A 17,500-nucleotide genomic window follows, 5' to 3' on the forward strand; every position below is an offset into this window, starting at 1 on the left:
ATATATTGGAATATTTTCCATCTCCACCTTCTTGTAATTATTAATCTTCACTGTGGATTCTATTTTCCATTCTTCGAAACTGGTCTCGTCGCTCGTTCTTGGGTTCTTTCTGAATCTGACAAGTCTTTCTTTCAACTGCTGGATGTGCCTTTTACGTCCCTTCCTGGAGTTCCCGGTATCCTCTCCATAGATCTTGTAGAGGCCCATTAGGCTACCAAGAATCCGAGTCGTTTGTTGTTTGAACTGGCCAACTTTGTATATCTTTTTTCGCTCACCTCTCCTTTTTGTAACAGTTGTTCGTGTAGTCTGGAAAACTGGAAAAGTAATGCTCTTGCATTGAAATATATGAGTGCTTAGGTCTCTCTCTCTCTCTCTCTCTCTCTCTCTCTCTCTCTCTCTCTCTCTCTCTCTCTCTCTCTACTACGTTTCTTCAATTTCTTTCACTTTTCTTATTGCTGACTTTATTGTCCTTTAGGACCATCATGATGGGCCTTTTTTATATAATTTTCATTAAATTGTATATATATGCCATATATGTTTACATATAATTTTATAAAATCTATATACACCACACACACACACACACACACACACACACATATATATATATATATATATATATATATATATATATATATATATTCTACATCTATTTGATTGTTGTTCTATCTTTAACATTATCATGGAATTTCATTCACTTTGCCTGTCTCTTCTTTTATCGTAGTTGCACTCCATGACAATCTATAATTGCGTCTCAATGCTAACCACACCAAGGCACGTAATATGGGACACTAGTGGGGTTCATTCAAATCATGATGATCCTTCAAACTGAGGAGCATCTTGCCAAAACTCGCACTATCTTAAAACGAGCCACTATGACAGCTAATCAACTGGTTAACAACGTCGCCACTAATGCCAGGAGAATCACCTCATCGTCCCGGCATTTCTTTAAGCTATCTAAAGTCACAACGAGTTGCACCTGCTTTGTGGTGTTATTTCTCACATCAATGGAGACTAACAGAAATAAATTTGGTTTTCTGGAGGAGACAATAAGTGAGAAGCACCTTCACACTTCCAGGATTCTAAATAAAACTGTAGTTTTATGAAACAAGATCTCTGGATATAAATTTCTAAACAACAATTAAGAAAAACTTAACCTCTTGAACATCACAGAGCAAATCAGCACACATTTGATCACGGACCCTTATGTGTCCAATCTCGAATGAGTATGTCCATGGAGCCAGAGCCAGTCTGGTCAGTCTTGAATTTAAGTTCTTCAGAGTCAGTAGGCCTGTTAGCAGCTGCTGACATTTCTACGAGACAAATTTTCTTCTAAAATGATAAAACTTTGAATTTCTCAACAGATCAAACAATATTTAAAAACTCATTTTCTTCTACAAAACAATTTGCCTCTAAGTCAAAGATAAGTCAAAGATTCTTTCTGTCTCCTCATCCAATTGCAAATAATGGCCCACGACATATTTGTAATAACTTTCCTCTCCAGTATCAAGGGATTCATTTTTTCAAAGTTCATGTGAAATATGAAGGGGATCTCTCACAGTTCTCCCGTCCAGAAGCTTAAACGAAAACATTTCATGAGAAACTCTGGGAATCTGTCATAAATAAATAAAGCTGCAGGGATGGAGGGGTCCCAGCCTTTGATATGATTCATGCTCAATCCAGCTCCATTCAGTCTTTCCACCCACTCCATTTGTGCAGGCATGTGGTCGTAAAAACCCCTTTCCCAAACAATGAACCATGCCTGGTGTTGTAAGAAATATGAATGCGGCTAGTGCATCCACTGTAAGCGATGCGTAACAGAATACCCCTACTGGCGGGATAAATGGGCGAGGGGTACCACAGGGTTCATGACTGATGCCAAAGAAGTTGGTAAAAGAGTGGAAGACATGAGCAGGTACGTGAAACGTTGGTAATCTAACAGGAAGACTGAGGGAGAGAGTAGTTGTGATGGAGAGGAGGAGGACAGATTTCTTGTACGTGCAGGAGACTGGGTGGAAAGGGAATGGGACCAGAGAGATAGGAAACAGTAATAAGCTTTATGACAGCAGGTCAAGAGAGGAAAGAAATGGAGTTGGAATTATAGTAAGTAACAACTGGAAGGAAAAAGTAGTAGAAGTATAGAGAGTAAATGACAGGCTTTTAAAGATTCCAATAATAATAGTGGACAAAGTAAACATAATATCAGCATACGCTCCTCAGATGGGGTGCCAAGACCAAGAGAAAGAATCATTTAGACAAGAGTTTGAGGCTGTCATTTGGACAGTGAGGGAGGAGGCGAAGCTAATAATAGGAGCTGATATGAATGGCAGGGTAGGAAAGAGAAGAGATGGTTATGAGGAGGTACACAGAGGCCATAGGTTTGGAGTTAGACATGAAGATGGGGATTATATATTGGAGATGACACAAAGTTTTAAATTGGCCTGTATGATCACATGGTTTCAGAAGTTGGATAAATACTTGATAACTTATGAAAGTGGAGGAGTACAAAGCCAAATAAATTACATCTTGGTTAGAGGAACCGACAAAAGCGATGTGACGAACTGCAAAGTGATCTTGGGAGAAGCATGTGTTAAACAACATAAGTTGTTGGTGATGAATTTGAAAATGAGAGGGAGGAAACCCAAAAAGAGAAAGAGGAGATCTAGAATTAAGATTTGGGAACTTAATGGAGAAAAGGGGGAGCAATTTAGAAGAGTGGGATGGCAGGAAAGGGGGAACATAGAAGTTGGACGAGGTAACAGAGTGGAAAATATCTGGGCAGACAGAAATATGTGTGGGGGAAGCAGAGGAACTGGTGGGAAGAACCAGTGGATAAGGAGTGTCGTGAAGAGAAAAGTGGTGGTGAAATGGAGAGGTGCAAGAATCAATTAAAAGAAAATCAAAAGCATTTAAGGACCGGAGAGTAAGGCATGCACAGGGTGCAGAGGGACGGTACAGAGAAGAGGAAAGAGATGTGAGAAACAGGGTAAGTATGGCTATTGGAAAGGCAGCAGAGCAGTTGAATGAAAGACTGCGATTAAGAGAAGCACAAAGGATATCTATAAGATTTCAAACTTCAGGAAAAGGCAGAGACAGGATTTGGGTAAATTGGGTGTCATCGAGGATAGAGATGGAGATATATTGTATAGGGATGAAGATATTAAGAAGAGATGAAGAGAGCATTTTGAACAACTTTTAAATACTGAAAATGAGAGAGAGGTGATGGGGGGAAGCACAGGCAGTCAAGGGACCAGTGATGGAGATACAGGATACAAAAGTGAAGAGAGCATTTAGTAAAATGAAGAATGGTAAAGCACCAGGTACATCAGAGTTCCAAATTGAAATGACTAAATTACCAGGTACAGAGGGGGAGAAATGGATGATGGATTTATTAAAAGCTATATAAGAAGACGAAGAAATGCCAAGGGACTGGGAGGAGAGTCTAATGGTATATATATACAAGCAGAATAGAGATGTCATGGATTGTGGTGACTACAGGGGGATTAAACTAACAAGGCAGGGGTTGAAAGTTTTTAGAGGATACTGGATGAGAGATTAAAAGAGCTTGTAAAGATTGGGAAACAGCAGCATGGATTCATGAGAGAATGACGGACAGTAGATGCCATCTTCATAGTACGGCAGCTTCAGGAAAAGAGGCCAGAGGGAGACCAGGAGCTTTATTGTGCATTTATAGACCTAGAGAAAGCATACGATAGAATCCCGAGAGAAGTGATGTTTTGGTGTTTGAGGAAGAGGAAAGTCCCAGTAAAGTTGGTGGTTAGGCTGGTCGAGATGATATATAAAAAAAAACGAGCACACAAGTAATAACAGAAAACTTTACAGTTAGTGCTGGATTACACCAGGGGTCAGCATGAAGCCCATTTTTGTTTGTGCTGATCATGGATGTGTTGAGTGAAAAGGTCAGGAATGAAGTGCTGTGGGAATTGATACATGCCGATGATCTGTTGATTACTGCTGAAGATGAGGAGGACCTACAGAGAGGGGTTGGAGAGTGGTGGGAGTATTTAGAGAGGGGTGGCTTAAAGTCGAATGTTAATAAAAAGAGGTTTTGGTGAACAGCATGGAAGATTGAGGCAGAATAGTAATACAAGAATGAAGAGGCTTGATTATAAAACAGACGGGAAAGTTTAAATACTTAAGATCTACTTTAAGCCAGGAGGGTGGGTGTGAGGCTGAAGTGTACAGTAGGATAAAAGCAGTGTGGGGGGAAGTGGAGAGAGATAGCTGGAGTTGTATGCGATAAGAAAATACCAACCAAGCTACAAGTCAAGATCTATAGCACAGTGATAAGACCAGTGTTAACATATGGATCAGAAACATAGGCTCTAAGAAGAAAAGAGGAAGTAAAGCTTGAGAAAACAGAGATGAGAATGCTGAGGTGGATTTTGGGAATATCGCTGCTTGAGAAACTGGAAAATGATGAAATAAGCAGAAGGGCCGGCTTAGTAAAAATTGCAGAGGTGATAAGTGTGTCACGACTGAGATGGTATGGGCATGTGTTGAGGATGGATGACGAGGAGGACATGAAGAGGGCTTGGGAAGAACCTTTTAGAGGAAGAAGATCGAGAGGGAGACAGAGAATTAGATGGCGAGATAAAATGAAGGAAGATATGGAGAGAAGTTTGGTCAGGCAACCGACTCCTTAACATAGGGATAACAGTGGGAAAGAAGAAGATAAAGGCTCATATTGGTATGTCACATATGAGATTACACTTGAACTGAAATGATTTCACTGGGATCTCCCACCTTTATTAATAGTGTACCTATATTTTAATGTGGTTAAATCATATGTGTGACCTGTCTGACCAGAATAATATGATCAAGGAACATATTTCCTACCTTTTGGATATTTTGGAGATCACATTTGGCAAACTACACATGGACCATAATACTGATCTATATTTGCACCAGATGCAATAAAATATCTTAAAATCTTTATGCAAACTTTTAGCCACTTTTGCTAACTTAAAAAGTTACTGATAACTCTTCTTCACGAAATATCCTCAAGTCAGAGGGCATGTAATGAGCAAAAATGACACTTATCAAGTGTACATTAGGATATAACTCCTCAAGCAGGAAATTGTTATTTTAAAATAAAATTTGATACGGTAATAGTAGGTACAATATGTCTAGCTTATGACCATTTGATGCACAAATCTATTGCGAGACTCAGGCTTCTGCTCTCTCATTAGCCGTTTGGACCCTCTTACTCAGGATGCAGATCAACAACTAACTTGATTAGACTGATAAGACCTCTACTGATAAACCTGCAGTCTACACAACCAAAAACAGGTGATCTGCACTCAATTTTTAACCTTTTACTCGACCTCCATTGCCACTGCCTTCCTTCAGTCTTGCTGTCCTACTCCTCTAACTATTTCTACCTAGTGCAACTTTGGGGTTTTCTTCCATTTCCACCTTTACATCTTTATACTTCGTTTCCATTATCTTCTGGATTTCTTTTTATTGCTGTCCTACCATTCAAGCTCATTCTTTTCAGGGTTTTGTATTGAATGGCAGAAAGTGCCCCAGTGCCTAAATTTCATAAAATCAAATCAAATCTATGTAGTAGATGCAGAAGAGGAGGTTATCAAAGATTGTTGTCTATTAGCCACTGAAATGTGGCACCAGAGTTCTGGTCTGAAGGGTGAAGTAACGCAGAGTAGTTGAATGTCAGGGGTAAAAAGCATAAGGATTGCCATCTTGTTTCTTGGTGTACCAGAACCTAAAAGTAGTTCATTTTTGAGGTCGATATTAGAGAAACTTCTTCCGCTGAGCAGGGTGAAAGTGATGTCTACCATGATGGGTAGTGTTAAGTGGCTTGGGTCTTTTGTAGAAAGAGGTTACCTGTAGTCTTTGCAGGGCCACCAAGATGCTTTATTTTTTTTTTATTATGTGGAGTAGGGAGGTTCATTGACTGTATGCCTTCTGGTAAAGGACAATCCATTCCATTTCTTGGAAGGCTTCTTTTGTTGCAGACAGATTCTCTGGGGGCAAATAGTGGAATCTGGAGTGGGCAAGGAGACCTTGTCATTTTTATATGGTGGCGTATGCCATACTTTGCTGGCATCTGGGAGCCTCTCCAAGAGACTGAAGGATAGTTGGATCCAGTGGTGAGTGGTGAGTGGTGAGGTGCTGTTTGAAAGAAGTGAAGGTCCAGGAGATGACGATGGAGAACATCTACAAGTCGTCATATGGGGTATATGCAGAGAACAGGTGAGTGGAGGAGCCCTTTTTGTCTCTGTTCAAAGGGGCACTTGGCCTGGTTTTTTCTGGCTTTGCAGATGCTCCGAGTCATTTGTTTAAAGGCCCCGGAGGCCTTCTGAACAGCCTCTTGTCTTGGGCAATGAGCCAGCAAGTGACCTAGGGGAAGATAGTGCCCGAGTTCACCTTAAGGGCATAGTCTGCCTCTTCATCAAACTTAGGATAACTCAGAAACGGTCTGCTCTCAAGAACAATGACTTATGGCTTTATTGTCGAGTATGGTGGCTAGTAGAGGTTTATTGTGTTCATGTTCTCCTGTTCATTAAAATTTTCATGAGCTTTCAACACCTTAGAAGGTTTTGATGACATTATGAAGCTGCCCTTGCAGAACTGATATATTTGCGTTAATAACATTGTTCTTTTCCTTTCAATACTATTATTAATGGACCTACTGAGACTATCGTCTTTTCTTTATTGGTACAGTATTTAATAGGATTTATAAGTTTTAAAGAAAACTGGAGAAACATTCATGATGAGTTACCCAATATTGACCTGTATTGGTGAATAGGTAGGAGGTGTCTGGGAAGTGTTTTGTGTAAAATGCAAGGTTAGCGCGATGTTCAATGTGAATACGAGGAAGAGAAAGGAAAAATAGAAAACACATATTGTAGAATTTAAAAAAGAAGTGGAAAGCTCAAACTATCACATGAACTTCATCTAGTAATTATCAGAGCAGCGTGTAAAGATGGAACACTAAAGAAAATGCTGGTGACGAAGGAACTTGTTGTGAAATGCGATACATGGGTTCACTACGAATGTTCAGGAATTGATGAAAGATACACAGCTATACTTTGGGGCGACAACATATGATGTACATCTGTAACAAGTGCAAGAGGCCTGAACAAAGAACACACAGAACTAGTGACGTCATGATCAACATAGACGAAATTCAAAACAAAATTGACAGTGTTGATAAAGTCGTAGAGATGATGACAAACATGGACAAAACTGAAGCAGAATCACCCAAAAAAAAAAAAAAAAAAAAAAAAAAAAAGTGTTTCTGATCAAATCTACAGCCGAAGAGAGAGCACAGCAGCAAATATTTGGAAATAAGCAAATTATGAGCAAACTAACATCGTCAAGTAAACAGGTTAAAACAACAAGAGATAAAAACTTATTTATAAGATTTCCAGAGAGGAAAAATAATAGAAAAGGCAATAATCATTAATATATCAGTAACTGAGAAGGATAAACTTAAACCCAAAATAAAAGTATATACAATGTCCCGAAGAACGAAGAAGACATTGGCAATAATATTGTAAAGAACAATCCATGGACAGGTAATCTCATTTCTGAAAATGTCGATCTGAAAATTGCCAAGGAAATGAAAGCGAAAGATGACAGATACTGAGCACTATATCATCAGAAGCACACCACAAATACGAAAGGCTCTCAAATAATAACACGGATGATCATGGCTCTGATAAATAGTATTCTGTGCAATTTAATAAACACACAGTCCTTAGGAATTCAAACCAACACTATTAGAAATCTCAAACATGATCACAATCTATACTCTGTTTTTTTCCATCTGTCCATCCGCCTGTGGTATTTTCGCATGGTAACACTGCGTCCCGGGCTTTAGATAGTGACGCTATGTGTAAGTTTTAAGTAAATAAAAGGATATCTGGGTGTACATTTGCAACTGAAAAGTGTTTTAATAAATTACTGTATGCTAATGACACCGTTAATATTCGAAATAGGATATTATTATTATTGTTGAATGTAAGCTGAATGTAACTATCTAAAGACCGGGACGCAGTGTTACCATACGCAAACACCACAGGCGGATGGACAGATGGAAAAAAATAGAGTATAGATACGTGCATGCTAACGGAGGCTTGGCTAAGCAATAATGGAAGTGATTGTTCTAAAAATAGACGAAATGACGCCAGGGACTCACAACTCCCACCACGTACCGAGAGAACGCAAAAAATGGTGGTGGAGTGGGAATCTGTCAAAAAATATAACTAGTATCTATAATGAATCAAAATGTGTTCAGTACATTTGAATACATCAACACCTAAATGACACACATAAGCAAACACATACAAATCATAACAGTGGACAAACCACCAAGCACAAGCAAGCAAGAGATCGTTCCTAGACGAATTCTTCAGCGACTTCCTAGACTTATTGGCTGATAACAGAAATACAATGATTTGTGGTGACTTCGACCTACATTTACATGATAAATAACGATAACAATGACGTCAAAGAATTTATAAAGTCCCTTGAATCCACGACCTTCCGAATGCTACGAGGAAACCGACGTCATTATTTTTAATTTCATTTATATAGATTTTTGGCATTATGCCAAGCACTGGGGCAACTAAGGCCACTCAGCGCTGAAACGGAAATTGACAGTAAAAGGTTTGAAAGGTGTTACAGGAGGAAAACCTCAAAGCACTTGCATATGAAGCAATTGTTAGGAGAGGGTGGAAAGTAAGATGGAGGGCAGAGATTATGAACGGAGGTACAGTAAAAGGAATGAAAGTAGTTGCAGCTGGGGCCCGAAAGGACGCTGCAGAGAACCTTAATTAATTCCTTACATTGCACCGAATGAGGTGCACTGACAGCACTACCCCCTACGGGGACATCATTATTGGGCCGTACCATTGACCTAGTGACACAAAACATAGAAAAGAAAGGCCTAACTAGAGGAATGCCCAAGGCAGCGTCCTGGGTCCTCTGCTTTTTGGCATTGACACAACTGAGTGACCTTTATAGAATCCTGAACATTCACACGGTTAGTTCTAAACTGTCTGGTGATGACACTCAAGCTCTATTTTCCTCTCGAAACGGTAGAAGACGCCATTAGTCAAATTGCTGCAATAAAGAAAGATATAAAAATGGATGTCAGCGAAGAAATTGAAACTTAATGAAGACTGAAACTTAATGAAGACTTAATGAAGAAAAAAAAAACGGTGTGCTATTTGGATCTGACACTGCACTACGAAAATATGAACACTTCAAAAAGATATATTGCATATTGTAAAAACCTGTAACTATCATATTAAAAACATTGCATTTATTTTAAAATACCTAAACAAAGATACTCTGAAAGCATCCATTTATAACCAAATACTGTCGAGGCTCAACTTACTGCAACGTTAACTACCTCCTAAGGAAATTGCAAAGGGTACAAAATAGAGGTGCCAGATTTATGAAAGGATGACGTTACCGTGACAGAATAACCCCAACACTCATTGAGTTACATTGGCTCCCAGTAAAAGCTTGAATAGAATACGAAATACTTCTTATGGGAATTAAGGCACTGAAATATGGAGAAGCAACATACCTGAGAAACTTCTTAATCTTCTTTAGACCTGGAATGAATATAGTGATCAGACATGCAAGTGAAGCGCATATTAGGCTATTGGAACCCAGAACAAACTAAGTCAGGCGACGGAGCATTTGAACACTGCGCACCGAAACTATACAACGAAATAGCACCTGCAGTGAAATCATACAGAAAGAAAGCAAAACATAAAAATAAATAAATAAGTAAATAGAAATAAATAAATAAAAAGAGCTCAAGAATCTCCTATTCTGCAATAGCTACGATACTGACGAGAAATCACTCAAAGACACAATTATAATATATAAGAAGCAACATACTTAGAAAACGTACAAGGGTCCGCCAGAGAGGGAACCATCCCTGGGAAGGGCTCTACACAAAACCAAAGTGAACACAGTGAAGGGGAAAGGGTCACTCACGTCTTCTGTCCACAGGTTTTTATTTGTTTGCAAAAGCACATCAACTGAAGCTCGTCATGCATTGTTGAGTAGGTTGTCAAATATTCAGTCAATATCAATATACTGTACATATGCTCAGACAAAGGTGAAAATCAACTATTAGAGAAATCTTGGTCGTGTTGTGTGCTACATGGTCAAGATGTTATTGAAACTTACCGAGCCCATTGAGCAGCAGAATCCAGCTTAGGAAGACAGCCGAAACGAGCCTTATTGAACGAGAGGAAGTAGTCCACGTTGCCTTCATGACCTGAGGCGTCATCTGATTGTCATTTAAGCAGCAGTGGGTCGACTGAGTCTGCGGTCACATACTCTGAGTCACTGACTACACTGCTCGAGTTCTCTTCTCGCTGTGTTCGCTTCCCTTTCGTTCCCCATAGCACTCTGGGACGCCGAATGTATCGTTCACATTTAAAGAAAAAAGGTGATCGCAAAGATGGGAATAACGTCACTGGATCTATGGAAAAGATCGCGCATTCGTCCTACCACAACGACCGAGGAGTTGGTCTCGAAATCTCTTCATGCTTCCCGCACCCGCTCAGTGGTTTGGGGGGAGACCTGGCTAACGGACAGACAGACAGACACCTTCTGCATGATTCCAAGCAACTTGACAGTGTCGAGATCGGAGGCCACTTTCACTCTTTATTAATCATGAACAACGAAGAGGAGAGCGCCAACCAAATCACGTTTGAATGGAGCGATCTGCGAGACTGTCTACTGGCACATATTCATTCATACATAGCAGCATCGGTTGAATACTGAACAATGGATTCGCTGCGCCGATGACAGCCGCATTCATCTTTAATGAGCCACGGTTTTCCATTTTCCTTCACTTCGTATTGATTTCTAATAAGAGAGAGCGGGAAAACTTTGTATTCAATTCGGCTACGACTCAGTTTATGCTATTCCAAAGAAGGCGCGAGTTTTAGCCTGCTTTGTCAATGACGGGAGTACCTCTGTTTTCGATGGGGATGCAATATAGTACGTGGGATAATTGCTTCGTGGCATCACTCGTCACCGATGCTTGGTGAGGACTGGAAGTGTTCAGCAAGTGCCAGGTTCTGTCAGAACTACAGTCTAGTGAACATGTTCGGCGTCTCCTTACAAACGATATGAACATTTCTACTGCTCTGAACAACGTCTTTATCGAGAGATTTTCCCCGGAACGAAAAAAGCCCCGGTCACAGAAGGTCCACGTTTTCACTTTGATCTGCTCCTCTGCTGCTGCTGCCTCCTTAAGAGAGGGCAACGCTGTACCTCTATGACCGACTGACCTCCGACAAGTTCAGGTGGGCCGGTCTCCTCTGTCGGCTCTGACTGTTCCCGTTTTATGCTTTTCGAACAGAAGTCTGGTTCCGCCAGCAAGTCTCAGCGACCTTTTCCGTGAACGTTTGAACCATCTGCTCTTAGTCCTCATCCCGGTGGAAACCTGCAATAAGAAAGAGAAGTATTTCAGTCTTGGTTCGACGTCATCCGATGCAAGTGACTCAGAAATTGAAGGTGACGCCACAGAGAAATTCTTACCTAAACCCTTGTAAAGTTCAATTCAAAGCATATCTATACAGAATGCTCAATACATTTAACAGGCTTGCTTTGATATCAAACAGGAACGAAAAATCCTTTACGCGATTGCTTCCAGCATACAGGGCTAGAAATGGGACACCTGGAGCTCAGAAAATGCGTGAAAGAAGTCATCGAGGTATATATACTGAACATTTAGTGTTTCATTTACAATCTCATCAAGGTGGAAATGACTTCCGGAGGTTGCAAAAAACCGGGAAATGTATCGCCCGAAATGGATCTGAAACGCTTCAAACTTGTCTCTGTCCGAAATCTCGTTGCATTGTCTAATGGATGACAAGAGAAATGATTTCGTGTTCATCAATGGCTACTAAGACGGGAATCTGATACTGGAATGGAATCATGTTTCAATAGGACATCGCAAGAATTCACCGACAATAAAAGAACTTTCGAAATGATATATATATATATATATATATATATATATATATATATATATATATATATATATATATAATGAGTGTGTGTGTGTGTATAAACTCGAGTGTATGTAGAAACCTGGTTTGGTTCAAAGTATTTCCCCCAAGTCTGAGCGGCCATTGCGTGCAGTGTTATCAATGTAAAGCATGGATGTATTTACAAAGGTGTATGAATGTTTTGCCAATCATTTTCGAAAGTTCTTTTTATTGTCGGTGAATTCTTGCGATTAAGATATATATATATATATATATATATATATATATATATATATATATACTTATATGTCACATGTCACTAAATAACGCGTGACAATATATTTAGCCACTGCCACGGGAAAAATAAAGGGAGGAGTAACCGAGCGCTTTCGTGTTATTTCAACACATTTTCGAGGTACAATGTTAAAAACACAGAGAACATCTAACAAAGTAAACATAAAAGCTGAAAAAAATGAAACAAAAGCATTCACGCAGCAAAGATCCAATCCGTTTTTTTTTTTTTTTAAAATCAGTACAGCAGATGTAGAACAGCTCAACAGGTGATTAAAAAGAAACAACCCTACAAATCTCGTTAACACCAGTTGGGTCTCGTTTGTAGTACATACCCTGGCTTACATTCATTAAGTCACCGTGATATTTAATAAAAGCAGATTCAATAACATTTCTGCGAGTTATATTATTACAATAGAAAACAACTTTTGCCCCCTCCCAATGAATCATGTGATTAAAATTATCAATGCGTAAAAACAAAGCATTCGACATTTGTCCCGTGCTCACACACTATCTCTGTTGTTTAATTCTGGTGTCCAGTCCCTTCCCAGATTGTCCGATATAAAAACAATTGCAGTTCATGCAAGGATCCCCTTTTGATGACAAATGTTATACACAAAAATCTGGTATGGCAATGGGAAATCCTCTTTCACCTCTTTTAAGTAATTTATGCATGGAATTTTTTGAAACAAGATTTTGACCTAATATTTTACCTTATGTTGTTTTGTAGTTTAGATATGTAGATGGTATTTTTTGTATATGGCCTCTAACCGAAAATGTAAATGCATTTCTTTTCAAACTGAACAATTTGGTACCTTCCATTAATTTTACTTACGAAGAAGAAATTGACGGTTGTCTTTCCTTTTTAGCTGTAAATGTTCACCGTACTCTAAATGACTTTAAATGCTCAGTGTGTAGGAAACCCACAAATGTAAATTCATACGTTCACTATTATTCTAACCATAGCAATCAAGTCAAGAAGGCTACTTTTTCCTCCATGTTTTGAAGAGCCTTTCGTATCTGCAGCCCAAAATTTCTTCAGGAAGAGTTTGAAAATATTTGTAACATATCGGAAAAAGGTTAAAACCATAAAAAACCCTAATATGGTTGAATGTGCTTTGCAAAAAGCACGAAAAACTACTTTGTAACTACGAGAATGGCTTTTAACAATGATAATGTGCTTGTTTTACCATATAATGATCTCTTACGGAGGGTTCCAAGTTTTTGCAAGAATTTAAATATTAATGTTGTTTTCAAATTTTCAAATACACTGAAAAACATACTAATAAGGAATTCTCCCAGTTTCTCAGGGCTGCATTTACGGGGTTCCTTGCATGAACTGCAAGTTTTTTTATCTCGGACAATCTGGGAAGGGACTGGACGCCAGAATTAAACAACAGAGATAGTGTGTGAGCACGGGACAAATGTCGAATGCTTTGTTTTACACTGTTAATTCTAATCACATGATTCATTGGGAGGGGGCAAAAGTTGTTTTCTATTGTAATAATATAACTCGCGGAAATGTTATTGATTCTGCTTTTATTAAATATCACGGTGACTTAATGAATGTAAGCCAGGCTATGTACTACAAACGAGACCCAATTGTGTTAACTAGATTTGTAAGGTTGTTTCTTTTTAATCACCTTTTGAGCTGTTCTGTACCTGCTGTACTGATTTTAACCGGACTTTGAATACTTGTGTTTCCATTTTTTCAGCTTTTATGTTTACTTTGTTGGATGTTCTCTGTGTTTTTAACATTGTACCTCGAACAATGTGTTGAAATAACACGAAAGCGCTCGGTACTACTCCTCCTTTATTTTTTACCCGTGGACTTGGCTAAATATATAAACAAACAAATAAATAATATAAATAAATACATATATATATATATATATATATATATATATATATATTACTATATATATATATATATAGTAAACGTTACACGTGAGAAGTGTAAACAAAAAGCCCATCTATTGCAAGGAGAGAGCGACTGTAATTTCCCTCCTCTTTCTCGCTTTAAAAGAGCAGATATCTCTCAGAAGCTCTACACTGGGATGAGAGAACTGTAGGAAAGCTGGAACATTACAGGTCCCAGAGCCTGAACTCTCGACCAAGGGGTAACGTTGTCCTTCCGTAGTGGTTGAATATGACAGTTATTAAGAACTGCCGTGTTATAAGCCCCGTCCTTTGGCAAAAGTGATGACTTGTGACGTTCCTTGCAAAAAGAGAGAAACCGCCCCCCCCCCCCCCTCCCGCCTCCGCCTTCTAGCATTATCTCAATGTTACAAACTGTCATAATAAATGATACAGATTCTTTTCATATAATTAAAACGACTCACAATTCTACTACAACACTGCAGTGCAAGGTGCACTGCTCTCAATATCAAGGAAAATAGCTCTTAACATGTCAACGTTTTGTGGTGTCGGAACTCGAAACTGAATTCATAGTATAAGTGGGAAGCGCCTGCAGAATTCTAGGGTGGTCTCTGTGAAGTGGTACAAGCTCTGCCAGGCTGACGGTTGGACCAATTACAGAATTTGGAAACACCAGGCACCCGAACTTCAATTTTTGTGTTCTTGTGGACGACGTTTTTGTTTAGCATGATTCTCACTCCTCATCATCTCCTAGGCAGAATCACTATCATGAGTATTATAATTATTATTCCTAGCATACCTCAGAGGTTCATTTTTGAAGTATTTTTGAATTTCAAAGGTTCTTTCTGCCATTGATATAGTCGAGACCCTTCATTCGGCAGCTTCATTTCCAGACAGGAAATTAAGCTGCCGAATGAAGGGTCTCGACTATATCAATGGCAGAAATAACCTTTGATATTCAAAAATGCTTCAAAAATGAACCTCTGAGGTATGCTAGGAATAATAATTATAATACTCATGATAGTGATTCTGCCTAGGAGATGATGAGGAGTGAGAATCGAGCTAAACAAAAACGTCGTCCACAAGAACACAAAAATTGAAGTTTGAGTACAATGACGCCCCTCGTTCTCTAACGTACACAAAATGCCAACAGGAGGAGGGGAATAACCAAGAAGAGAAACAAAGGAGAGAAAAATAATGATTAAGAAAGTGGCCTTCATCGGCAGCATTCTGAATCGTCTGAAACAACTGGGACCCAAGATGACGATGACCAGGACACTCGGGAAGAGGAGTGACACTTTGGGAACAGGACTGACGTCATTTCTTTCCAGACAGAACGAGGAACACCGACTGGAACGAGTTTGGCTTAGGATACAACATTCACTCAAAATGATAACCAAAAAAAGGATATACTGTAATGTGTAATGAGGCAGAAGTATAGTTTTAGGAAAGAGACTCTGCAGACCACATCTTGTAACGGGTACTCAGTAAAAACTCAAATTTTGTGATTTATCCAGATATTATATGTGACTTGGATGAAAGGTAAACACTCGGTTGAGCCAGAACGAGAACAGCGAATATCTGCCAATGAGTTGAGGGCCACAACATTTGAAAAAGGCAAGAAAAATGCCCTTTAAAAATATGTCAAGATGATATATGCATGAAATAAATGGCATCTAAAGTTAGTAATGAATACGATTAAAATATTACTTCTTTTAACCTACAGAGTCCAATATTTGTGGCTACTAAGAATGTACATTTCCCCATCATATCTACCATTCGATGGCCCTCATTCTGATACAAAATGAAAAGACCTTACAGTCAGAGGGCCTGAACTTCCTGCAGTACATGCAAAAGGAGGAAGTCTTGTCGGGATATGTTGATCAAGGGCAAGACTACTGGAAATACAATGGTTTCTGAGAGGAATATCCATGAGGATGCTTATGGTGATAAAATAAGTTTGTAGACTGTAGTAGGACAAAATATATGGACAATTATGGATTGTAACGTTGACGGATGCGACAGGGAGAAGAAGAGTAGCTGGAGGAATATCTGATCATGAATATCAGAAGCAAAACTGACACAGCTACAATTTAGGCGAAGTATGGTGAAGTTTAACACAAGTGCGCTTTTGATAAGAAGAAATTAAGAAGAGATAATAAGGAGGAAATCAAAGAACGATGGGCTTGCCTCAAGGCCTGTGAGTTTAGGGAGGACGTGAAGTTTAAGAGTCCATGTTGGGGTCATTTGGATGATGGCAGAGTGTTTGTGGATCTAGCAAGATAAGAGGCGATGAAAACAGTGAGTGGTGGTGTGGAAAAGGAAATAAAGAAGGGGAGTGAACGACAAGAGAAATATCATTTACCGAGCAATAGCATGACAGAGGAGAAGAACGTGTCTAGATATACAGGGAGATGGAGAGGGTCATTCAGATGCAAGTGAGGCAGAAAAAGAAGCAATAAAAATAGAGGGAACAAGGTGGATAAAGAAAAACCTTTGAAAAAGACAAGAACTTCTTTTAAAAGGACCTGAATGCAAAGAAGGGATAACGAACACAAGGATCTTTAACTACAATATGCAAATGAAGAGATGCATTGTGAAGCGAATGCATTTCTAATTCGATGGAATAAATATTTTGAAAATTTGTCCAGCGTTAACATAGAAACGGGCGAGGCCTGAATGATGAAAGATTGGGAAGGTTGGCGCCAGTTTGAGAATACCTGTGGATGTGACTCTCAAGGAGGGAAGGAGGCCAATCAAAAGCTTCAGAAATGGATTGACGCAAAGGGATGCGGTGTGAGGAAGAGGCAGGTGCCTTTCAAAGAAATATGACAAAATTTAAGTGACAGAGGGGACAATGATATATTAATGCAATGCATTTATATTTTATTTATTAATTTTTCTTTTTTTAATAAGCTGGGTCTCTTCTCTCTGTATTCCCCTCTTACTTCCTCCTAATGGACACCTTAATATTCTTTGGAAGCTTAGAGAATTTCAAGTCAATGGCACCTTTGTTGGTCTTGTTCCATATGAATGGGTTTCAACAACTGACTAATACTAATAATAATAATAATAATAATAATAATAATAATAATAATAATAATCAATAATAATAATAATAATAATAAATAATAATGTGGAAGCATAACATTATTTATCGAGTTGAGGCAGACGTGCAATAAGATTTTGACTGAAGGAAAGGAAAAGAGCAGCGTATGGTTACACTAAGCTGAAGATGTGAGGAACGTGTGTTGGTTATGAAAGTTATGTAAGAGTTCCATAAAAAAAGAGGGGGGAGGGGTTGGGGAAGGGGA

General features: G+C 39.0%; 1 protein-coding gene across 5 annotated transcripts in view; it reads right to left on the reverse strand.

Moving 5' to 3' along the window:
• LOC135213210 (nephrin-like) overlaps nt 1-17,500 on the reverse strand; it is a 240,456-nt gene that overhangs the window by 74,198 nt on the left and 148,758 nt on the right. For all 5 annotated transcript variants that reach the window (XR_010314097.1, XR_010314095.1, XR_010314096.1 and 2 more), the window contains exon 2: nt 10,201-11,470. Coding sequence is in view for 2 of the 5 variants with exons in the window: in XM_064247192.1 (XP_064103262.1) it covers nt 10,201-10,303 (103 nt within the window). In the remaining 3 variants the exon portion in view is untranslated. The remainder of the gene's footprint in view (nt 1-10,200; nt 11,471-17,500) is intronic.

Source organism: Macrobrachium nipponense, chromosome 42 (assembly GCF_015104395.2).
Source record: "Macrobrachium nipponense isolate FS-2020 chromosome 42, ASM1510439v2, whole genome shotgun sequence".
NCBI classification, from domain to species: Eukaryota; Metazoa; Arthropoda; class Malacostraca; order Decapoda; family Palaemonidae; genus Macrobrachium; species Macrobrachium nipponense.